The 26,107-nt window shown below is 33.0% G+C and overlaps 1 protein-coding gene across 1 annotated transcript in view; it reads right to left on the bottom strand.

The window, feature by feature from the left end:
- Positions 1-26,107, bottom strand: part of TNKS2 (tankyrase 2) — a 61,648-nt gene that overhangs the window by 8,741 nt on the left and 26,800 nt on the right. Inside the window, exons 8-23 of the mRNA XM_031956037.1 lie at positions 25,294-25,480; positions 23,741-23,862; positions 22,648-22,739; positions 22,487-22,565; positions 20,799-20,970; positions 19,289-19,368; positions 16,865-17,010; positions 16,307-16,472; positions 13,273-13,492; positions 12,479-12,588; positions 11,763-11,951; positions 9,605-9,857; positions 6,088-6,170; positions 3,918-4,038; positions 2,555-2,652; positions 1,647-1,721 (exon numbers count right to left, since the gene is read on the bottom strand). Of these exons, the coding sequence (XP_031811897.1) occupies positions 1,647-1,721; positions 2,555-2,652; positions 3,918-4,038; positions 6,088-6,170; positions 9,605-9,857; positions 11,763-11,951; positions 12,479-12,588; positions 13,273-13,492; positions 16,307-16,472; positions 16,865-17,010; positions 19,289-19,368; positions 20,799-20,970; positions 22,487-22,565; positions 22,648-22,739; positions 23,741-23,862; positions 25,294-25,480 (2,193 nt within the window). The remainder of the gene's footprint in view (positions 1-1,646; positions 1,722-2,554; positions 2,653-3,917; positions 4,039-6,087; positions 6,171-9,604; positions 9,858-11,762; positions 11,952-12,478; positions 12,589-13,272; positions 13,493-16,306; positions 16,473-16,864; positions 17,011-19,288; positions 19,369-20,798; positions 20,971-22,486; positions 22,566-22,647; positions 22,740-23,740; positions 23,863-25,293; positions 25,481-26,107) is intronic.

Genomic DNA, 26,107 nt, shown 5'->3' with positions numbered 1-26,107 from the left:
GTCCAAGTCCACTGTTCTTTATACTAGACCAACCTGCTATCCCAAAAATTTCAAAGAAGGGCAATAAAATATAAATAATCCAAGATCTCTTGCCCTTACTATGCAGTAAAAAGAGTCCTATATATCAGGACATAATGATAAAGTATTGACTGTTAACAATGACTGATTTTCACAAGTGACAATGTTTAAGAAAATTATAGACCATTTGACTTGAGAGGCATTTTAGAACTCTATCTCATTTCTTTACAGTGATGGCATATGACACGTTAGATGGGAAGAAGTAAGCAAAATGACTCATTACTTCAAGAGAAAGTAGAGGCAAAAAAGTTCAACATATTTGATTACAAGTTTCTAGATAAATTAATGAGTTGTTAAATTCGCGCTTATGAGGTTTTATCCCTGCATAAAAATGTTGAGCTGGTTAGCCCATTAGTTTGCTCCAAGCATACAATTTATATTCTTAAGGGAAAGCTGATTACAGTCAAGAAGGTAGAAGAATATTAATGGATAATTCTACAGTGCTTTAAAATTTACAAAGTTCTTTATATATATTTCATAATAATGTTGTGAGGTAGACCCTATATAATTTAAAGAAGAATAAACAGCCTCAGAAATGTTAGGTACTTTTCTAGTACACCCAGATAGTATCAGGTGATATTTGAACTCAGGTTTGGTTAGCTTTCATCCACCAAGCCAGTGGTAGCCCCAATTTTTTTTTATCTTAAATTCCAACAGTAAAAATTTGACTACCCCTCCCAAATATGTATACATATTTATAATTATATAAAAGAATTAACATTCTAATCATTGTACATCTGTTAGAACATGTTTAATGTTTGAAGAAAATCAGTAACAGCTATGTGAGGATGGATTGGAGAGGGAATGACTTGAGGCATGAAGCCTAATTAAGAAGTCACTATCAATAGTCCAAGGGGGAAAGATGTGATGAAAGTAAAGACCTAAACTGGGATGGTGAGTGCTAAGAGAATGAAGAGGACAGATGTAAGTAATGTCATGAAGACCGAAAAGATAAGTTCTAGCAATTGATGGGATGACCAAGGTTAAGAAAAGTGAGGAGGTGAGGATTTTGTATAACCATAAGGATGTAGTAATTTTGGGGAAAGTTAATGCGATGAGATCTGACAGAGATTACCAGCAACCCATACCTGCTTATTCTGTTCCACTAAAAATAACAAGTGGGTTGTTGTGATGAAGTGGGCCTCTCACTAGTCACTATCCTGGAGGCCAGGACTGACCAAAGACATGAGCGATTGGAGGAGGGGTGAGTGGGAGGGGGGCCGGGAAAAAGGGCAAGGATTTAGGAGTGTGACGGGAGAGGAAGTGAAGAGGATTGGAATTTTACCTGCACAACTGCTGCAGGTGCCTGAGTCACTTCAAAGTCCCAGGGCTTATTTTCAGGTACAGCTAGAGGGAAGGGGGAGAGTAGGGGACCGATGAGTAGTGATGAGTGAAAGAAGTAGTATAGCTGTGTTGGAGTCTAGGTTGTGATTAACTATTGTGGGGGAGTTAAGGGTATGATTCACACTCTCACCTTAAGGACTGATAACAGATCATAGAATTACAGCAAAGCTTTCATTTTGGAGACCACTGAAACTTTTAACCATCATAGTTAATAAAAAAAATACCTTAAGAATATTATATCTGTTAAAGATTCCACCAGCATGACCTCCATCCCTGTGTTCTCGGACTGTACTCTGCATCTAAAGAAAACAGAATTTCAAGATTAATGTAAATTATTAAAAATTATTTATCTAGTGCTTTATAAATTTATAAAATGGTACTCTTATACTGTTCTGTGAAGTAAGTAGCATACATTATATTATTTCTGTTTTACAAATCAGAAAAAAAATCTCAGCCCATCAGGGAGTTAACAGATTTCCTCATAGTTAAAAAATTTAGCAAGATATTAAAAAAAAAATCACTTCTGACTTTACAAATACAATGCTTGAATCCTTTTTATTTATCTTTGGAATATAAAATTTCATGAAAACTTCTTTTAGATAATATTCTCAAGATGGTCTGTTTTTTGGCTTAGAATAAGAATGTAAAAGGTGGATTTAATTTAATAACAGCATCATTTATGACAAACCAAAGAAACAGCAAATGACTTCTTTGCTCTAATTAATTCTATTTTAATAAGGAGATTAATCAAAGATTCTAGTTAATTAAGATCTAAAAAGATATTTTAGGCCATTGTCTAGTCACAGCTACTGGAAGGCAGTGCTGCTGAATAAACTTTTCTTGGACAGTAGGTTTTGCGGTTCCCCTCTTCTTTCACCTTACCACCTCCACCAGACAATCTAATCATTAACAGAATTCCACAATGATTTTATTTCGCTCTAGCACTAATCCATGTTAACAAAATGAAGGAATGAATCATAACTATCTGAAAATGCTGATTTACATGTATATGTAATATTATACACACACACACACACACACACACACACACACACACATATATACAGAGAGAGAGAGTTTTGAATGTGGCATGTCCATCCTCTTAAAGCAGTCAAGGTATCTAAAATCATACCTCTTCTTCCACAGACTGAAATTCTTTATCCTCAGGAGATAGGTCTATGAGAATTGTTCCACTACCAGAAGTATTCAGAGTCAAGTATGGGTTGAGACCTAAAAACACATTTTAAAATTATTCTAAAACACTTTTCAAAAAGCAATTTTATGACCTGTAGCCAAAAATAATTACTTGCATGATGGAACCAACATAAAAACAAATTTAACTGATCTTTGTTGGCAGCTACAAACTAAGTATTAATTTACTGTTTCTTAAAAAAAAAAAATCAGAAGTAACATGGGGATATAGTAAAAGCGTGGCATGTGAAACTAAGAAAAAAATGACTTCCTTTTACATTCTGCTTCAACTGTACAATTTATATTATGATCAACTTTGTTTACTACACTTAAAAAAAGAAATGGAGAGACAAAATATTAAAGAGCTGCAAAAGTAGATCTCTTTAGTAAAGAAGAGATCACATAGTCCAGAAGTGATTGATAGATGTCTTGATATGTATTTTGAAGGTGTTCAATAAAGTCCACTAAGAATGGCACAACAAGAAATATTAGGAGATATTTTGATTTGAGCAGAGAGCTTTTTGATGTCAGAGTAATAAAATAATGGAACAGACGGGTCTAAGTTCACCAACATCCTGGAGATTTCAAGATCTTAAAGACAGGTAGGTGGCACAGTAGAAAAAGTATTGGGTTTGGAGGCAGAAAGACCTGAGTTTAATGCTACCTCGCTCAAGTGACTCTGCATGAGTCAATCTCTCACAGACTATTTCTTCATCTGTAAAATGGTGTCTGCCTCACAAGATTGTTATGAGGATCAAATGAGAATGAAATGTAAAGTGTTTTGTAAATCTTACAGAGACTGAAAAACATTGCTTTATTGTTATTATTTAGAAGAAAAAGAGACAATTGTTTATATATAAAATAATAGTAACTACTTCACAGGATGTTGAGGATCAAATATCTAGTCAAAACTGAAGTTAACTAAGAATTTACTCTACAGTACTTGTGACCAATGGTTGTCCGCTCTCTATTTACAAAGTTAATTCATATATTAAACCTAAATCTCTCTTTCAGTACTTTCTACCCATTGTTCACAGTGTTCTGCGACTAAGTGAATAAGAGGGATCTCTTTTTCACAGAGGGGCCTTTTGAATCTCTGAAGATAGCCATCAGGATCCCCCTTAAGGTATGTCTTCTTCAGGGCAAACATTCCCAGACCTCAATTTCTAGGAACTGGGCTTTTGACATAATGACATGTTGCCTTTCGAGAAAACAAGCTTTTGAAACAAATATTTTTGAAACTGGGAAATGTCTGTAATTACATAACAAAAGGATGAGAATGATCTTCTTAAAATAAATGGTACCTTGTTGTCCGGAGATAAGTCTTTCAACTCCTTTAATGATTTTATGCCTATGCCCATAAGCATTGATCCCAATCTCTTTTAACTCCTTATGCCCCATTTCAACCAAAATATCCAATGTGATCTTGTTTAAAAAAATAAAAAGCATAACATTTAGTTAAGGATGGAAACACATTTGGTGGTATATTATCATTATGAAGGATATTTAGACACTTATACAGTTATTCTGAAATATTTTCAATACCTCAGAAATACAAATTTTCATATAATAGTATTGACTATAAAGAGTTAAAACTAATTAAACAACTGAGGAAAAAAAATTCCTAAAATCTAAAATTAAGTTAAATAGAAGAACTTACATCAGAATCAAATGGCAAAACAAAAATGTTTTCAACCCATTGTAAATAGAATTAAGTATACTAGTTTATCAAGGACTAAAACTTGGAAGGCTAGAAATTCCAACTCCACTGTTTATATTTGATAGTTTTTGAATTTACTACTTCCTCTCCATTTCACCATTCTTGAAAGCATCTCAACCTTTAGTTTCAGACCTTAAACCCAAAGCCCATTTGGTCTTTCTTATTCTGGTCTCTTCACAGTAATGTCAAGAATCATTTTCAAAAACAAACACTGATCATGGGACCAGAATTTTAGAATTCAAAGAGACCTTATAAATCATTTAATCCAACATCTCAATTTTAAAGATAATGAAATAAAAACTTGGAGAAATGACATGATATGGTTGAGATAATTCAGACAGGAAATGGACAAACTGAGATATGAACTTTAGTCTGTCTGGCTTTAAATCCAGCTTCAGGAGAAAGAGAATATTCCTCTGACCAAAAATATTATTTACTCCATTTAGTCATTATTTTCTGAAACTTCTTTAAGGCTGTAAAGATTTGGGCCAGAAGGATGCAGAATTTGGTGAAGAAGGGAGAAAGGAATCCAAAAGAGGAGGGTATAGATCTGCTTTAAGTCCCAGTTTCTATTCTAGATTTGTTCTTGACAAACATCTGTGAGATACTTCACATAGTGGTTGGAAGTACTCTCGTTCTTTTAGGAGAACTGCAGGTGGGATCCAAGCAGTTTTGTCCCCAGTCTTCTGTTTCTTTCACATCACCCTTATTAAATTCAGATATTTAAATGGTTTTAACACAATGCTGTTACCACATCATTCCCCTTCTAAAGAACCTCTCTTACTGTCCTTTACTTATCCTTGTCTAAATCCCTCTGCTTGGCTTTTGTGATATGGCAATGGGAGCCAGTGGAATGAACATTAAGTTTGAGGACTTGGGTTTGAAATCCAGCTCTATGCTTATTCCATTGAATAGGTAACTCTATGCTTATTCCACTGAATAGGTAACAGCGTCTCTTTGAATTTAACTTATCAAATAGATAAGGGGCTCCCCTTCCAGCTCCAAATTCACTAAGGAAATAACGTTCCTCTAACTCACTCCTTTCCACACTAATTCTCACCTCTTGTCTTCTGAGGATCCTTTGATTAGAAATACTTTTTCTTTCCTCAACAAATATCCAGGCTGTGAAACTCAATTCAAGACTTGCCTCTTCCTGAGACTTTACCCTGAGTACCACAGACTAAAGTGACTTTTTCCTTCTCTAAATTTCTGTAATATAACTGTACACTCACATAACTTATTCTTTACTACTTGTTAATGTGCTATTCCTATCTCCCTAAGGCAGGGACTTTGTTATGTATTTCTCTCATATCCTTCTCAGCACTCAGCAGAGTTAAGCACAGAACAGATAGCAGATGCTCAATAAATACTTGCTAACTGGTTACAACAAAAATGAACAAATGGTAAATCTAAGAATATATTTAAAAGTGAAATTAAAGTTCCATAAGAGATGTTACATTCAATTTTAACACATGTAAAATAATATTAAGGAAATAATTAATTCTCCAACAGAATGGATGCAAACCTTAAAAATCAAATCAAAGAAAGTAGAAACTGTATTGCCTATGAAATTAAAAAAAATAAAACAAAACAAAACAAAAAACCCCAGCAGCAAATGTGCTATTTCTTCCTCAAAGCAGATTAAATATTCTTTCTCAAAAATGATTTAAGTGACAAAATAACTTACAGGAAAAAAAAGTAGGAACAAAAATGCAACACTACACCAGACTAAGCTATAATATATAGCTACTTACCTGTTCTCTCTCAAATACATCGATTAAATGTTCAAGTCCAAGATTTCTTACAAATTGATTTATACTAAAATCTACTCCTGGAGCTGAAAAAGGAAAAAAAAATATACTAAATCTCATGTAAAGCAGAATTTTGCAATTTGCATATTTTTGATTTCACAATATTTAACTAATTTCACAAGATCAACGTAGCATTAAACACTGAGATAAATACTTACTAACCTAGAAAAAATAACAAAATTCATCTGGAAGAACAAAAGTTCAAAAATTTCAAGGGAACTAATGAAAAAAAAAAAATCAAAAGAAGGTTGCTTAGCCATACCAGATCTAAAACTATATTATAAAATAGCAATCATCCTAACCATTTAGTACTGGCTAAAAAATAGACTAGCTGATCAGTGGAGTAGGTTAGATTTACAGGACAAAATAATTAATGACTATAGCAAAATTAGTATTTGACAAACCCAAAGACCCCAGTTTTTGGGATAAGAAGTCACTGTTTGACAAAAACTGCTGGGAAAATTGATAACGAGTATGGCAGAAACTAGGCATTAACCACACTTAATGCTGTATACCAAGATAAGGTCACAATGGGTTCATGATCTAGGTATAAAAAATAATATAAATATATCAGAAGAACATAAGATAGTTTGCCTCTTAGACCTGTGGAGGAGGGAAGGAATTTGTGACCAAAAAAGAACTAGAGATCATTATTGATCACAAAATAGAAAATTTTGATTATATCAAGTTACAAAGTTTTTGTACAAACAAAACCAATGCAGCCAAGATTAAGAGGGAAGCAATAAACTGGGAAAAAATTTTACATTTAAAGGTTCTGATAAAAACTTCATTTCCAAAATATATAGAGAATTGATTCAAATCTATAAAATGGTCAAAGGATATGAACAGACAATTTTCAGATGAAATTGAAACTATTTCTAGTCATATGAAAAGGTGTTCCAAATCACTACTGATCAGAGAAATGCAAATTAAGACAACTCTGAGATACCACTACACACCTCTCAGATTGGCTAAGATGACAGGAAAAGATAATGACGAATGTTGGGGGGTGTGTGTGAGAAAAATGGGACAGTGATGCATTGTTAGTGGAGTTGTGAACAAATCCAACCATTCTGGAGAGCCATTTGGAACTATGCTCAAAAAGTTATCAAACTATGCATGCACTTTGATCCAGCAGTGTTACTATTGGGCTTATATCCCAAAGAGATCTTAAAGGAGGGAAAGGGACCCACATATGCAAGAATGTTTGTGACTGCCCTTTTTGTAGTGTCAAGAAACTGGAAACTGAGTGGATGCCCATCGGTTGGAGAATGGCTGAATATGTTCTGGTATATGAATGTTATGGAATATTATTATTCTATAAGAAATGATCGGGAGAATGATTTTAGAGAAGCCTGGAGAGACTTACATGAAAATGATGCTGAGTGAAATGAGCAGAACCAGGAGATCATTATACATGGCAACAACAAGACTATAGGATGATCAATTCTGATGGACGTGGCTCTCTTCAACAATGAGTTGATTCAAACCAGTTCCAATTGCTCAGTTATGAAGAGAACCATCTACACCCAGAGAGAGGACTATGGGAACTGAGTGTGGTTCCCAACATAGCACTTTCATTCTTTCTATTAATTGTTTGCTTGCATTTTTGTTTTCTAGATCAGATTTTTCTTGTGCATCAAGATAATTGTATAAATATATATACATATATTAGATTTAACATTTAAATATGTATTGAATTACTTGCCATCTAGGGGAGGGGTGTGGGGAAGGAGGGGAAAATTTGGAACAGAAGGTTTTGCAAGTTGTTGCACTGTTGAAAAAATTACCCATGCATGTTTTGTATAAAAAGATATAATAATGATAAAAAAAATTCTTAGTAGTCTTAGGTGTACGATACTGACATGCATTGCTTCTTAACGGCAAAAAAGGCTAAGATTCCAAAATCCTTAAAAATAAGTTGTAATGAAAGCTTTGTGGTAACAGAAAAAAAAAGAGACTATAGAAAGAGTAGTTTTGCTTTGTTTATGTTTTCTGCACTAAGTTCTAAATGTGTTCTTAAGTTTCATCTAGTCACATCATGTACAAACTATTCTTTTGAATATTATTAGACATTTTTGAAAATTTTGAACTAAAAATATCACACCAGAAGAGCCAATACAAGTTACCAATGACATGATTTAACTAGTTAACAATGTCCAAGTGACTTGTGGAAGCTTACAACTGTATTGGATCTCTAATGGTTGTTCCCATAATCCTTTCGTTTACATCTAGATTGGGGTGTGCTAATATAAGTAGAATACACTATCCTTGCTCATCTAAAGAGTGGTAGATTTGGTGTCAGGAAAAATAAATTCAAATTCTAACTCAGATATTTAAGAGAATGTGTAACTTAGATAAATTACTTAATTTCTCTTAGCCCTCAGTTTCCTCCCTTGTAAAGTGGGGATAATAGAACTTACAGGATCAATTTGAGGATAATTTGAATTCTATACTAAATGCTTTTCAAATCTTAAAATACTATATAATTGCTAGCTATTATTATGATTAATCATAGATGCTCTAAGTATAATAGGGGTAGAGAATGAATGGAGTAAAGAGTGTTTGTCTTCTAAATTGGAAGAGATGGGGCGTCCCGACATTTTTGGTTCACAAGCTTGGTTTTCCTTAAAGTCAAAATTCCTAAAAGTCCAAAATTTCTTGGTGGTGGTGGTGGTTCAGGAGATTGTACAATCTGAAATTTATTCTAGCTTCTATACTGAATTACTTTACGTAGCTCAAATTTTCAAATATGTCTAAAATATTCAAAAAAAGGTTAGATAAAACTTAAGACTATATTTAGAACATGGAGCCAAAAGTAGAAAAATTAATACCCTTTTTTCAGTGGAGACAACAATAATGAAAAGCTTTTATATTTATTCTTTTTTTCCCCTTAAAGTTTTTTATTTTCAAAACATATGCATGGATTATTTCAACATTCACCCTTGTAAAAGCTTGTATTCCAAATTTTTCTCTCCTTTCCCCTTACTCCCCTCCCCTAGAAGACATATATAACATACATGTTAAATATGTGCAATTCTTCTATACACGTTTCCACAATTATCATGCTGAACAAGAAAAGCAGATCAAAAAGGAAAAAAAAAATGAGAAAGCTTTTATACTTTTGTAACAGTGTATAGAAGATGATTACTAATTGGCAAAACTATTTCCTAACATGATTATTAACTTTCAAAAAGAATACACTTGGAAAACATTACTGAAATGGTGGTGTCTAGCTCATCAATTCTTACTTGGAAAAAGAATATATAATAAGATAATCACTAGTAATTATATTCATCTTAACTAAGAGAAAAGCAAGAAAAAAAAGCAATGTTCTGATAGTCCAATTAGGTATTAATTTCTGCATTTCTAGTTTGACATTTTTTTCTAGCACTCATGCAAAATAATAATGTGAAACACTAATCTTCACTGAAAGATTTTCACTGGAAAATTCTCTCACCTTCCTTTTTTTCCAGACCTGAAGCACCCTCTGTTCCACTTGAATTAACAACTGAAGACAGTTCAGAAAAACTACCAGATAAATTGTCAAGACTACTGGCAGCGGAGAGAGTGGATGGGCTGGAGGGAACTGACGACAGAGCATCTGATGTAGTTCCTGTGCTTCTTAGCCCATTGATAACCTGTGGTTTATAACAACATGGCAAGGCAGAAGGTGGCATGGCTGCTGTCAAAAGAGCACTGACATCATCTGCCTAAGGGTCAAAACAGAAAAATTATAGACACAATGGACAATCATCATTTCCTTTTGAAAGATGAAGTCACTAAATACACTAGAAATAAACATTAAAAAAAAATTAGCTCATAACATTCCTAAAAATGAAGGCAAACAAGTCAACATTCAAGGAAAACAAATAAGCTCTGGAAAAATCAAGACAAATTTGTCAAAAGTAGCTCACCATGAATAAAATCTTCAATTTTGGTACTACTGAAGTGTATGAAGAATGGCACAAAAAAAGATCAAGAGGAGGCTGAGAGATTTAATTGTATTGGTATCACACCAATGAAACCTCAACCTATACTTAGTTTAACAAAAATGAATAATAAATATAACATTTTCAGGAAAATGTTCATTATGATATTATCATATTTGTTCCCAGAAGCAATGAAATTTTTTGGTAAAGAACATTCATTTATAGAGAAAGTTTATCTGACTGGCCAAATGTCTTCAAATACAGAACTACAATAATTTAAAATTAAAAAAGTTCTTATTTCCTTTTCCAAAATTTAATTAAAACATTAAGTTGCTAATCATTATATCTTGTCAGATAAAGAGATTTACAGTCTATTTATTACTGATTATGTTACTACTCATTTTTCTCCTCTAAGTTCCTATGGCTCAAGTAGCCTATACCATACAATTTATCATTTAGTTAATACGGGCAGTAATTTCTGACTTATAAAAACAGTCTTTTCCAAATAGCACTTGAAAGTAGATTGATTGGAATTTAGAACTCATTTTTCTACAGAAGCATTCATAGACCTTCAGTGATCCACAGAAATACTTAAATCCTTGAATCCCTAAGTTAGCTAAACATTAAAATTACTACATTCAGTTTTCATTATTTTAAGAGGAAAATGGATGCTAAGTACCACCTACATTTTCTTAATCCTTGTCCTAAATGGGGAATGGATTTCATCAGAGTATTGGGAGGTGGGAAGAAGGGCAAATAACAAATTCTGTAGAGCTTTTTTTGAAACAGAAGACAGAAGCTGAGTTACTGGGAAAGAAGGGGACCAGGAAAAGGAACAGGAAATTCCTGACAATTGTGGTGGCAGTGAAAGGATGGGAAAGGAGAGAAAAAATGGAAAGAAAATTCACCTGGAAAACTTATAGCCAAGAATTTGGAAGAGAAATAAGTGGCATTCATTTTATGTGTATTTTGTCTTGTTTTTCCAAATCTTTAGTAAACTGTGAGCTCCTTGAGAGTAGGGATCATACTTACATTGTAGCTTAAAAAAGAATCTGGCATATCCCTGGCACAGAGTAGTTATTCTGTAAAAATCTACTTGACAGAATATACCTACTAGATTTCCCTCCCCCAATCATTAATTTTTAAAAAACTTTTTCCCAATGACATATAAAAAGTTTTTAATAAAACTTTTAAAAAATGAATGAATTCCAAATGCTATCCTCTCTCTTTCCCTCTCTGTATCAGTAATCTGATACTGATTGTACATGTACAATCATAAATTTTTTTTTTCCATATTTGTCATTTTGTGTAAAAAGATGCAAATTTTTAAAAAATGAAAAATAATATTTCAGTCATACATATTAGTTTTTATCAATTATTTTTTAGCATCAAAAAAATAAAAACTTAACACTGAACTGATACGCTAGAAATTTAGCTCTTGTCATTTTAAGGCAGAATCCTGAGCTGGGAGTAAGATCTTTCTTAAAGCCCTTGTTATAATAGTCACTAACTGTGTGAAAGTCATTTAGTATCTCTGAGCCTCAGTTTCAAAAGAGATACTATAACTGTTTTAGCTCCCTCAGGTTTGCTGCAGAGAAATGCTTTCTAACACTCAAAGCATTCTGTAAATATAAGGTGTTCTTAGAAATCCAGCTGAAGTCAGGAATAAAAGAATCCATGACTTACAGTAACTAAGTCCAATGGGGTTTGTCCTTCCTGGTTTTTGAGTGTAGGGTCAGCTCCATGCGCCAACAACAAGGCACAAAGTTGGGTTCTTCCTTTCTGGGCTGCTTCATGCAGAGGGGTGAAAGCCCATTTATCCGTGGCATTTACACAAGCATTATATTTGATAAGTAATGCTGCTACATCAACATGCTGTGAATGGAAATATATGTGGCATTTGAGATATCAGTTTCTTCCATAACACTAATTTTTCAAGGAAGAAGTTACAGTTGTAGCTTCTTTATTTCTTAAAACTTTTAAAAGGGATATATTCTTTATTAACACTATAATTAAGTATTTAATGTCAGTTAACATCATTATCAAAAATATTGGTAACCTGAGGAAATCAGTTAGAAGAATTATACTGCTTTATCATTTTCTAATTTTATGCAAGTAAAGCTGTTGAATATTAGAGATATCAGTTGCACCTAAGTATTCATATTATTCTACTGAAGGAGGCCATTATAATTTCAATTTAAGAACTCAAGAGTTGTACAGATCAGTATTCTATTATAGCCAGATCTTTGTGATCGCTAAAGATTCTCTGGGCTACTGCAGCAAGGTTAAAAAAAAAAAAAAAAAAAAAAAAAAAAAAGGATGATGCCAAGGTATATCTGGGAAAAAAGGTTTAACAGTAGGCTGTTCCCACAGATCTTTTTAGGTGTCAAAGAACAGCTTACCCCATATGATGCTGCATTATGTAATGGAATTAGACCGCCTTTGTCCTGGGCATTGACATCAGCTCCATGTTGTAACAGATATTCTGCAACTTCTAAATTGTTGTAACCAGCTAAGATAGAAAAAAAGGGTGGAAAGTTACATAAAAATGTCAAATGTACTTATAATTCAATTTATAAAATGGATAGCTAATGAAAAATTATGTGTAAAGATATTTCATACTGAAAATACTATTCTGGTATGGTGCCAGAAATAGCTGACAGCTAAAAATATTTGAGAAAAGAGAAAACATTATTTCATAGTGAGCATAAAAGCCAAACCAAAATGAACTCCCCAAACTTCTTTATAATGCTCCATTAGCTGTACCTTTCAGACCTCTTTACCACAGATTTATAGAGGGAAAGGGCCTCAGAAGTCATAGACTCCCATACTCTCATTTTAGAGATGAGAGCACAGATCCAGAGATGCTGAGGGATTTGCATATGATAATTCTGGCTATGACCCCTAATCTACTGCACTACTCTGTTGGCAAAGCTATAGTGCAAATATATAATTTACGTAGTATACGGTAAAGATATGCAATTAGAAAAAGAGGGATGTGGAATATATAAGCTTTAAGTGGATTAATGTTTCTTCTGTGAGACTTCGGTTCCTCCCACCTGCTCTTGGCAGGAACATAGGGAAGAAAAACATGAATTATCTACTTTCACAAGAACTGATAGCTTCTACTTTCTAATTTATCCCCAAAGATCCCTATCTGTCACCATAATGAATCTGAGAAATCTCATTCATTTACCTGCTAAATGTAATGGAGTTGAATGTCGGCCCTGAGTATCCCGACAATTTACATTATCAGGTGAGGATAATTTCTTTACTCTGGCTAAACAGCCCTTTTTGGCTGCATCTAGCAAAGCTGCGTCTCCCCTAAGCAGATCTTGAATATCTGTATCTCCATCTTTAACAAGGTCCAAGGGAGTATTTCCATCTCGGTTTTTCTTTGTAGGATCTGCTCCATGCTAAGTATATGAAAATCAGAAAGGTATGAAAGCTGTGATTCTGTCAGTAGAAAAATAAATGAAATTATGCAAAAAAAAAATTTTGCTCGTCCTCTGAATATTTACTTTTAGGGATCCTTTCATCTTGACTGTTTAATTTATGTGAAAAATTAAGAATAAGAAACCAAATCAAATCTGCAGATTGTTTTTGAAGACAATGATTAATATTTGTAAATATACTCTGCAAACTACCATTCATTGTTCATTAGGAATTATGTATAAACTTGATGCTATATTTTGGATGCAAGTTTAATACCACTGATAGAGTAATTGAGACCTAAATCAAGAGAAGGTATCCTTCACACTAAGAAAACTGCAGATCTATGAAGTAATTAAGTATATAAATACATTAAAAGTATTTCTAAGGGCAGCTAGATAGTACAGTGGATAGAGCACCTGCCTTAAAATCAGGAGGACCTAAGTTCAAATCCAGCTTCAGATACTTAACAATTATTAGTTGTATGACAGTGGGCAAGTCCTTTAACCCCAATTTCCTTGTCCCTCAAAAAGTACTTGTAGACAATTCCAAAGCTAAAAGCCTCAAGAAGAAATTTTAAATAACTATATTGAGCCACTAACTACGTATGTACAAATAACATTAAATTAGAAAACTTGATTCTTTAGTCTGAGGTTGAGGGAGAAATGTGGATAGACTGATTTAGGATGACAGTAACTTCTTAAAAACGATAACCACACGAACTGATGCTGAGTGAAATGAGCAGGACCAGGAGATCATTATATACTTCTACAACAATACTAGATGATGACCAGTTCTGATGGATCAGGCCATCCTCAGCAACGAGATCAACCAAATCATTTCTAATGGAGCAGTAATGAACTGAACTAGCTATACCCAGAAAAAGAACTCTGGGAGATGACTAAAAACCATTACATTGAATTCCCAATCCCTATATTTATGCACACCTGCATTTTTGATTTCCTTCACAAGCTAATTGTACAATAATTCAGAGTCTGATTCTTTTTGTACAGCAAAATAATGTTTTGGTCATGTATACTTATTGTGTATCTAAGTTATATTTTAATATATTTAACATCTACTGGTCATCCTGCCATCTAGGGGAGGGGGTGGGGGGGTAAGAGGTGAAAAATTGGAACAAGAGGTTTGGCAATTGTTAATGCTGTAAAGTTACCCATGTATATATCCTGTAAATAAAAGGCTATTAAATAAAAAAAAAAAAAAAAAACAAAAAAAAAAAATGATAACCAGAGAATTCACTCCAGAAAATAAAGTGGAAAATATACTTGACTAGGACTTAAAATACTTGAGCTTCAGATTCTAGAAGTTTTCCTTACTGCTATTCTGGTCTTCACTTTCTTCATTTATAAGATGAAAAGACTTCTCTCTAATACTCCATTTTGGCTCTGAATTTTATGAGTACTTCAATGGATGACTCTATACTGCATGATTTCATAATTAATGATTCAAAGGAAGTAAAACTTTCTTAAAGAAGGGGGCAGTATATGGATGGTGAAGTGGATAGAACTCTAGCCCTGGAGTCAGGAGGAACTGAGTTCAAATCTGACTTCAAACACTTAACACTTACTAGCTATGTGACCCTGGGCAAGTCACTTAACCCCAATTACCTCTCAAAAAAAAAAAAGAAAAAGAAAAATTTCTTATAGAAATTTAGGATTTTGAGAGTGAAGAGGCATTAGAGATAATTTAGTCCAATGATTCCCAACATTTTTGACTATGAACATTTGTTTAAAAAAAAGTCAAGTGATTTCACTAATTGATTATACAACAATTTGCTTTGAAAAACTAGGAAATTGGGACCTTTGGTGGTGATGGTGCTAGTACTAGTAACTCATAATTCTATACTATTTCAAGGCCTGTAAAGCTTTTCTCCCATAAAAACTATGTGAAAAAGTTAAAGTATAATTCCCATTTTATAGAAAATTAAATTGAGCTTGAGAAATTAAGATGTCACATAGTAAGCAAGGGATAGTACATGCATTTGAATCTACTATGGAATATTTGAAATAGTATGCTTCCCTAGACAGAATTAGATAAAGAAGATGGCTATTCTTCTTAGGCAGTTTAAGTTTATCACTGCTATTGGAAATATCATAGTTAATAGAATCATGAAGAAAAGGGGGAAGGGAGAAAAGCATTTATATAGTGCCTACTATGTGGCAGGATCTGTGCCAAACACTACCCCTCCCCCCCATTTTTTTTAATATTATATGTGTTCAATAATTTTTTACATATTTCCATATGAGTCATGTTGGAAGGGAAAACTCCAAGAAAAAAAAGGAAGGGGGAGGGGAAGATGAAAATAGTATTCACTGATTCACATTCAGTCTTCATAATTCTATCTGGATGTGGATGACATTTTGTTTTTATAGTTTATTGGAATTTCTTTGAACTAAATTGCTAAAAACAAAGTCTATTATACTTAATAATCTGTGCTAAACACTATTACAAATATTATCTCATTTAATCCTCACAACAATCCTGGGAAATAGATGCTATTATTATCTCCATTTTGCACCGAGACATTCAATGGTTAAGTAACTTGCCCAGAGTCACTACTAAGTAGGAGGTCAAATTTGAACTCAAGTCTTCTTGCTTTTAAAGTCAGCTTTCTAATCACCTTGCTACAGGAACTCTGTGAACTCTAACCTTTTTGTTTGACAGATGAGAAAAAAAGGGCCCAGAGTAGTGAAGTGCCTTGTCCAAAGTCACAATATATCATTAAATATCTTCCATAAGTTACATGCATTATATACAATTTAAATACTTGACTATACCTGTAGAAGAAGTTTACAAATCTCATATTTTCCTTTTGCTGCAGCTTCATGTAAAGGTGTGAATTTCCACAAATCAGCTACATTAACCACTGCTCCATGTTTAACAAGTAATTCTGCAACTTCATAATGTCCATAAGAACACGCATTGTGCAAAGGCACAAGGCCACTGGGAAAAAATTGTCAACAGTTAGGATAACAAATGGTTTTATCCCAAGTAATATGTTTAGAAAATTACTGACAAAGTTATGTACAGTGCTAAATTTCACAGCAACCTTAATTCAATGATAAGTATTAAAACAGATGATCAGATGTTTATTCTTAACTTAAATCTGAAATAAAGCAATGTTACTTATATTGCCTTCTTTTACTTTTCCAAAACACTATAAACACTCTGCAAATGAACCTTTATAAAAACTGGAAGCAGTCCAATTGAAATGTGAATTGTTTATCAATACCAAGAGACACAATTCTTAGAAGATAAAAAAGCCAGACACGAAACAATTTCTACTAAATTGAGGGGACAAAAAGGAAAATCAAGTCATGCTAAATGCTCTTTACCCTTTATCTTTAGCATGCACATCAGCTCCATGCTGTAGCAGGTATTCGACCACAGACACTCTGTTATATCCTGCTGCAAAATGAAGTGGTGTAGACTGCCGCCCTTCAATGTCTCGGCAGTTCACACTTTGGGCAGTGCACAATTTCTGTAGGATGTACCAAGGATGTTAGTTAGCATATTTTCTGAGGAAAATAAGCAATGATTTTCCTTGCTGCTTTATTGATTTGCTAAACATTCAACTAAGTTTCTGATGACTCTGTCATGTTCTTATTTTTGTCATTATTTCTTCTTCAATACCAGAAGAGCTTTTATCAAAATCCTTATTAAAGCTGATACTTTACATAATACTATTTTATGTAAGTAATCTAATGGAGCTATATGACATTTCCCATAGTTCAAAAATTTTTACATTTTATTTTTTTTAAAGATGTTTTAAATATGTGGCATGCCAGTGTAGTGAATAGAGAATTGATCTTGGAGTCAGAAAATCACAGTTCAAGTCCTGTCCTAGAAACAGACTGTAAGATTTTGGGCAGATTATTTAACACTGCTATGTCCTCAGGCAATTCCAAATAAGACTCAGCTGAAGAGAAAGTGCTCCCTTATATAAGGAGAGGAAGTTGTCCCCCACCTCTTCTAAGTAGAAGCTTTCTATACCAATTAAATCAAAGATCCAATCTTTAACCCTAACAATACATATACACTCTATAGATTTGTTATTGTTTCTATTTATTATATTGTTCCTCTTATTTAAAAATAAAATTTTTGTGAATAGGGATTACTTGTAGTTATATCCTCAGTGTCCATAGTAAACACATTAGTATTCCATATGAACAACAGAATGGGCCCAGAATTAAAAAGGAGGAGGACAGGCTCAACTGCATTTGGTAATTTGTAAAAGTGCTCCTCAAATCTTCTAGGTTAGACCCTGTATAAAAGATAACATGCAGGAAATGCATCAGCAGCAAAAACAACAACAAAAACTGGTTTGGTTGTGTAGAGATGCCTAGAAACTGGATAATCGTTTTAAGACCTAAACAAAGTCCTCTGGGAAAACTGAATAGCCGCTCTATGGAGAAGTTGATGTGAGAACATGGAATAGAAACCTGTAGTATATGTGGAAGATGTGCACAGGCTAGAACTGGAACACATGGGAGGGAGCATAAAATTAAATGAGACCTCTCACAGATACTCTAAAGTATGAACAAAGAGGAACTAGTTCAGGGAAGCTGAAGACCACTTCACATGAAGACCAAATGAAAGAACTGGGGCAAATTTACTCTGAAGAGAAAAATCTGAGGAACTATGATAGCTGACTTTATATTCTAATGGGATTTGTAGGAGAGAAAGATTTAGGCTTAATATATGGAGGAAAAAACCCCCCAAAACTTCTCAATAAAATAAAAAAAAAAAAGCTGTTCCCAAAGTAAGGTACCTTGGGAATAAGTAAGTTTCGCATTAATGAAGGTATTTCCAAATGAAAACAATCACAGTTAAGGATGTTGTAGACAGAATATCTATTTAAATTCAGGCTGGTTTAGAGAATCAAAGATCTTTTCCAATAGATTCTATAAAAATTCTCCAGAAGACTGACTCAATATACTCAAACCATGCTGGCGAATCCCCAGATATCTCTTTACATAAATCAATAATTTAGTTAAAAACCTCCAGTTTGTTATACATTTAATTAATAGTGATAGTCTGTAATGGGTTGAGGCTTGAGTTGATTACTGAGGCTAAATAGTAACTGGACTATACCCTATTAATATATATGACTGGGTAAAGAATGGCCCCCGCCCACTCTCTGTGTAAGTCCTGATGTGTTGTATAGGAAATGACGATTTTGGTGGGTGGAGGCAGAGAGAGACAGGAAGAGAAGCTGGGAGAGATTGGGCCTGGGTTCCATACTTGTAGCTGCTGGTTGTGTGGCTGTTGGTCTAGCTAGCTTCTTGACTCAGCTGCACACATTGCTATCGCCGATTCTTTTCCACCTCCGATCTTTCTTCACTGAGAATAAAGACTGATGATTTTCCCCTAACCTGAATTCCTGACTCCGGCTGATTTTAAAATACGTGGCCTTCACAATGGTCAAAGTAAGAAAGGAGTAGAAAATATGGGATCTAGTTGGACTTTGTTGGGGGGAAATATTTATTAAAGCTTTAAGAGTCTGTTTAAGTATACTGCCATTTATTTTTATAAACCAGCCTGAACTTAAATTTTTTTCTTATGTTACTCAAAAATCTTTATCTAGGAGAAAGAGATGAGAATGGACATATGATAGTAAAGAATAGGAGACTTAAAGAGAGATCTAAGAAATTAGTTTTCTTTTTTGAACTAATATGACAAATCATATTCTTTGAGAGGAAAATACAGATATTCAAATTTTAAAAACTAGTTTTAAAAGGAACAAATTTATATCTTACTTTTACAGTTTCTACATCTCCAGCCTTTGCAGCTTCCAGCAACTGTCTATCTGCATCTGAATTACTCAATGGGAGCCCCTCTAAAAAGAAGAAAAAATACTTAATTTCTATGTGGAACATAAGTATTATTGATCATTGTCTCTACTTAGGTCCTTTTTTCTTTCTTTCTTTCTTTTTTTTTTTTGCCTTTCTTCCAGCAGGTAAGGTTTAGAGAGGACTATGCTAAATGACAACTTCAACGGTATTAATTTAAATTCCCTACTACCTAGATATAATATGATCATGTGAGAAAAAAATGATTGTGTGTAATTTGGACACCAAATAATCAGATTATATGGTAAATGGAGGCCTATTTTATAACCTGGCTAGGATAATATAAATTATCATTACTAATAATTTGAAATTTCATTAAAAAGTGGGACTAGTATTGTCAAGTATGACTTCTTTCCTTTTTCTCTATGAACAATATTGTGTTACTCTCATGAAACTCTGGCATTTGAGTAAGTTTCATATATGATATATAGTTAAATCAAATGGGTCAGTCTCATGGTTCAACAATCAGTTAAGCCACAATTATGTACTAAGCAACCTCCCCACATTTATTCAGATATTATGCAAGGAGAATTAGGTGAAGGACAGACCACTTGTTCTTTTCATACTGATGATGAAAAGATCTGGAATCCAGGTAACTACATCTTTATGGTATATGGTATATATATGGCCCATGGTATATCAGAGCAAGATGTGACTGAAAAGAATACCCTCCTTTTAAGTTGTTTCAAATAAACAATGGGGGTGTAACTAAGATCCTGGCAAGGCTCCCTAACAGTAACAACGATTCAGGGGTGGTACAATGTGTTTCTAAAAGGATAAGAGACTCTCTCTAAACTGTATCCCATGGGAACTAAACCAAAACAACTATATTTGTTTCTTGTAAGTGGAGCCTAAACATGTGGAAAGTAATACTTTATCTTAAATACCCTTAGGAAATCTTTTTGAAGTTCATGGCAATGAGAGTTAATCTTGTCCTGACTGCTTTTCTGACATATATTTTAGGTAGATACCTGATCTTATTATTTAAATAAGTTAATATAAATCTATTTGTTAGTCAAATATTTACATACTGTTTAGTAAATGGCAAGGCATTGTGCTGGGTGCTATACTCTTTCATATATGCTATGAATTATTGTTATATGCTACAGATACAAAACAGAGTAAAAAAAGACCTGCCATTGTTTAGATTAAGACAATATTTATCAAAATTGCAGTTCCACTCAATCCTAATAAACTTTAAGAATTAAAAACTGGTTATTCACCTAATCAACCAACTTAGCACCTAAGAAGATATGGCCATTAAATATACTGATCTAGTTAGATAATAGAAAACAAACTCAGGAATTGTCTTCTTTGTTTACTTCTACATTTAACAACTAAATGACAACATGGACTCATTTAAAAAACTAGATATACTTTCTTTTTAAAGGTCATATGATATACTTTTATTTCATACCCTGAAGAAGTTGTTGCACATTTTCATTTCCCATCTGTAAAGCTGTGAAGCCTTGAAGAGATACAATTGAAGGGTCACATCCATAGCTTAAGAGAAGTCGGCATGTCTGCAAATGACCACAGTGCGCAGCTCTATGGAGAGAAGTCTGACCAAGATTATCTAAAGCATTAACCTTAAAAAAGCAAAAAAGATTTTACTGAGATTGTAGAATGACATTAAAAGTCAAGAAAGAGAAGCTAATTTAATTATTCATAATTAATTCTAAGCTGCTTCTTTATTAAGAAGTCTTATATAACCTTTAGTAACAACAAATTAAAAAAATTAATTTGTAGCAAGATTTTATCAATGCACAAATTTGAACTATAGAAATAGAAATAATTCTCTATTTAGCATTTTTTTTTTTTAACAAAAATACTTTAAACTTTGTACTGACTTGTCCCAGGTTATTCTATTTAATTATGTTCAGTAACATTATTAATTATATGATTTGTATTTTGTGGGAGAATGGGGATTTAATTATGTAAAAGAAACAAATAATTAAAGCCTATGAATGAGCTCAGGTCACTAGGATATTCTGAGAAATCAGTCAGCTACTTTATGTATTACAAGGTCAATTGGTTGTTGGTTACAAGTATATCTCAAAGATCTTCAAATGAGACTACAGCATAGCACACAATACACAGTATAAAATACAATAATAACAATTATTCCCAAATGAAAATTTGAATTTGATATTCTTTCATTCTGTCTTCAATAAATTTTAATCAAATATATTGATATTTTAGTAAGGCAACTATTTTAAAAGTGACCACCAAAAATATAGGACAAGATGAAATAGATATTAACTTCATTTAGTTAATTACAGAAGAAACAGAGTAGTTAGGCATTAGTAAGTACTTTCACAAAAAAATTGTGGGACATTTTTACAGTACTTATTTCTTTGGGAATATTTTAATATTAGAGCAGGAAGATTTCAATACAACCTCCTTTGTCAACAGAGGTAATTTCTAGATGGTGGTCTGTTATCCCTTCTAATGCGAAGTAATGATCTGTAAACAGTACAACAATTTATCTATTATTATTTTAAAAGATTATGGGAAATAAACAATTATTTTAGGTCTTAAAAGGACAAGAACATAGCAGCACACCACATGTCTATTAAAACAAAATTTCTCTGAAATGGATAGTTAATCTTTTAGTGATAATATTCTGACTACAACCACCTTCATATCTTCTCATATAATTAGGCCTCAAAACCTCCCTTCTTAGACTACTGTAACAGCTATTTTTGCCTTTTTGTCTCTGTAGGAAATAGCTTGGATAATATTGTCTGAATAATCTTAAGCAGCACTGTGGGATAGTGAAAGAAAATCCTCCCACTGGAATTGGAGTCAGGTGCGGCTAGTCAAAATCCCACAGCTAGCCTTTTGATGGCTTCTTTTAAGACTAGCTTCAATTCAGCTGCCCCTTCCTCTATGAAGCCTTGTTTAATGTTCCTTGATGTTGGAACTCTCTTTCCACCCCTGACATGATATTGTGTTAATTTATCTGTGTAGATGTATAAATATAAGCTTCTTAGAGGTAAGAACTCATAGTTTCTATGTATTTTCAGCAAAGGATATGACTCCTAGCATTTAGAAGGTCCCTTAAGAAATGTTTCTTAAAATTAATTTGCTTGAAAGAGATACCTTTGCTTCATGCTTCACCACTACTTCAACAACATCATTATGAGCTTTTTCAGATGCCACATGCAGAGGAGTCAAGAATCTTTAAACGGGAAAAAAAAAAAAAGTCAGTGAATGCACTTCCCAGAAAACCCCATCTGATTTATTTCTGAAAATAGACTTACTCTTTTGTTTTTTCATTGATGTTTGCTCCTTTTCTTAGTAATAGTTCACAGACTTGTTTTCTTTTGGGATAGGGAGATGCAGCAGCACAGTGCTAAATAATTAAAATTGGAACATAATCAAAGATAAAAATAAACTACATTATCATTTAAACTTGTTTTTAATCAATGTTAAAGGAGTTCTTTGATTTATCACTGTGTTCAATATTTGATTTAAAACTGCCCCAAATTTTACTCTCAACATTCTATTTGGTAGAAATGAATAAGGATAAAAAAAAAAAAACCCTTAAAAATTACACTAGGCTAATTCTAGCTACTTGATATTTTGGCCTATTTTTCCTATTTCCTTCATATCTGGGGAGAATTATTATGACAGAGATTACTATCATATATAACCAACATTCTTTTTCAGATTGTTATGATATATTGGATATAAAAAGATAAAAAAAAAATTTCTCCCAAGTTTGGGATGACCTATATGCTAGACATCATAACTGCTTTTCTAGGAGGTTAAGTTTTATAGAACTTATATTCCTGGCTCTAACAGTGGATGCAGACTGGGAATCTCAGAACAGGTGCCTGGCTAGTTACATCCTAGATGGTGCTAGAAATAGCCTGTCCTTTGGGGTCTGAAGCCAGAAAGAAAGAGAGGGGTTATGTGAGTATAAATTTTCTGTCAGTTAAGGGTTATAAAGCTATAAAACCCCAAGTTTTTATAATGAGAAATTTAAAGTCAATTTATATAGTGGGCATCACTGTATCCTGAAATATATGGTACTCACATTGATCTAAAAGCTCAGAAACAAGTCATTTCATGGGATTCTAATGTAAGTTAATAGCTAACTCCAAACAAACAAACAAAAAAACCAAAAAGAACTTGACAAATGATTTAGAATGCTTATAAAACATGGCCAAGGAGGAAATTTCTAATAAAATTACAATACATCAAACATAAATGACAAAATAACCAATGTTTAATGTATAAAGCTTCAAAAATTTGGGGTTAGAGCCAATGAAAGCTATACTGTATTATGCTTAGATCATTTTTGAATCACTGTTCTTAAAAACTAAACAAAACATATATTTGAATTATTACCAATGCTGTTTCATGAGTTTGGGGATGCTTGAAATTCACTATCTCCAGAGAGAGATGTTTTTTGATTCGAGCAACATCAGCTTCTCTTGCAGCCTGCAGCAATGAATGGCCTTTGAATTCATCTACAAGAAAATCATAAGAGTTAGAAAGAAAACTAATAAACTCTCTCCCGCCACCCCTTTTTTTTTAGTGAATGTAGATATTTATTATTTTCCTTAAAATTACTTTTTATGCTATAACAAACACTTGAGAAATGGCTCTAAGAATGCCCTAAATCCAAGAAAAGAGAAGATCAATAATTATCTATCACATGAATACTTTTTTTTTTTTCAGAAGTCAGTTTAGTTCCAATCTAGTTCTATGAGAAGCTTTCTCCTTTTACCAGGCTTGGATAAGTTCAAAACATGCTCGGTTCAAAGAATCCTGATGAAACTCTCTAAACGCATTTTTGGTTAAAGAAAGAGAATATATCAATAATATTTGACCTCTTTACCAAGAAATGTAGAAAAATGAAAAAATACTTTTGTACTTTTTAATCAACAGGTGACTTTGCATGAACCAATCAACTTGTCCAAGGTTTCTGTTTTTGTGCTACCACAGTAACTGATCGTGAGTACTTAAGTCTTGATCTTTCACTAACAGATGAAGTACTCAACTTTTTTAGTATTCACTGATAGGTGAAAAGAGCATGACCTACTAATACCTATCAGTTTTGTCAATTCCTATGGGGAACAAAGAACAAGGGCTTTGACAAGGTGAGTTTCTCCAAGAAACCATCAGATGATTTAAAAACAAAAGTAGCACTTTATCAAGGTTCATCATAAGTCAACTTTAATATTGTAAAATTTCAAATTAGTAAATGTAGACTTTTGAAATCACTGTCTTCTATTATTCCCAGAGCTTTAGGGTATATGTGAGCATTCCAAATGTATAAATCATTTGATTTATCAACCTATACTGTACTTAAACGTGAACATAAACTTCAGTGATGAGGAATGGCAAATAAAGACTTCAGAACTATTTTTATCATTATAGAAATGCTAAACAAAATTATAAAAGTAGTTCACAGAATAACCACGATTTGGAGTTGGAAGGGACTTTAGCAACGTTGTCCAATTCCCTTGTTTTATAGGTGAAAGTTTAGATGAATTTGCCAAAAGTCACAAAGATTTGAAGAAGCAGTTAGGATTCAAACCTAAAGCCTCTGACTTCAATTTTATATTCAGGATAAAATAACTTACAAGTGTGATTTAAAACAAATTGAGGAAATTGTTTTAATCATAAAAATGTCATCATCTTCAACATAGATCCATGATTCAAAAAGCTCTTTTGAAAAGAAAGGGAATATATTTTAAAATTTTCATAAACTGAATAGGAGAAGTATCTTTCCTTCAGAATATTTTAGTTTTTTGTTTAAAGGAGATGTTCCTGAGTTTTAACATATTATTCTAAAGGAAAAATCCTAGATGCCTATGTATTAAAATATATTAGGAGTGAACAATTTTAGCAAAATCACAAGCATCTTATTTTAAGATTCATCAATATATACTCACAAGCTAATCTTTCTTTTAGCTGAGGTGTGGGAGCCAAATCAATGGCACTTTTATTGTGACAATTTAGCAGGGTGGGATCTGCACCATAACTTAGCAGAAGAGAACACACTTCAACTCTATTCTTAGATGCTGCTTCATGTAAAGGTGTAAACTGCCACAAATCCATTGCATTCACACAAGCACCATGCTAGAAATAAAGCATATTTAGTAGTTAGTTTTAAATGGACGTTATGCTGATCAGTACTATAAAATATTTTTATATACAGATAGTTAAAAATTTTAAATAGGCTATTTTAAAACTTTTAAGTTGATTACTTGGAACTGAAAACACTTTTCCATAAAATTACATTACCATAAAGATCCCATTAATCCAAAAATGCTTACTTAACTGAGAAAATGGCATACGTGTGTGTGTGAGAGTGAGAGAGAGAGAGAGAGAGAGAGAAAGAGAAAGAGACAGAGAGACAGATTTAAAATCAGCAAATCTCAAAAGTTGAAAAAGACCTTAAGAAGTCATCCAATCCAAACTTCTATCTAATGTAATACTTTTATCCACAACATTTCTATTTAAAACAATTCTAATTGACTGACTTGATATTCTGCTTGCATATTTCCATGAGGTTATATTGTTGTTGGACAGCTCTAGTTATAAGAAAGTTACACATATTAAGCTAAATCTGCATCCTTTTGTATTTCCAGTTGTTTCTTTTGTTCTCAGGGACAAAATCATCAATCATACTTCCTCTTCAGTATGAGTGTCCTTGAAAGTATTTTGAATATGGAGAACATGTCTCCTTTAAGTCTTCTCTTCTTC

This window comes from Sarcophilus harrisii, chromosome 2, assembly GCF_902635505.1.
Source record: "Sarcophilus harrisii chromosome 2, mSarHar1.11, whole genome shotgun sequence".
In the NCBI taxonomy this organism is placed as follows: Eukaryota; Metazoa; Chordata; class Mammalia; order Dasyuromorphia; family Dasyuridae; genus Sarcophilus; species Sarcophilus harrisii.
The sequence above is the reverse complement of the archived record's forward strand: the minus strand, read 5'-3'. Positions and strand labels throughout refer to the sequence as shown.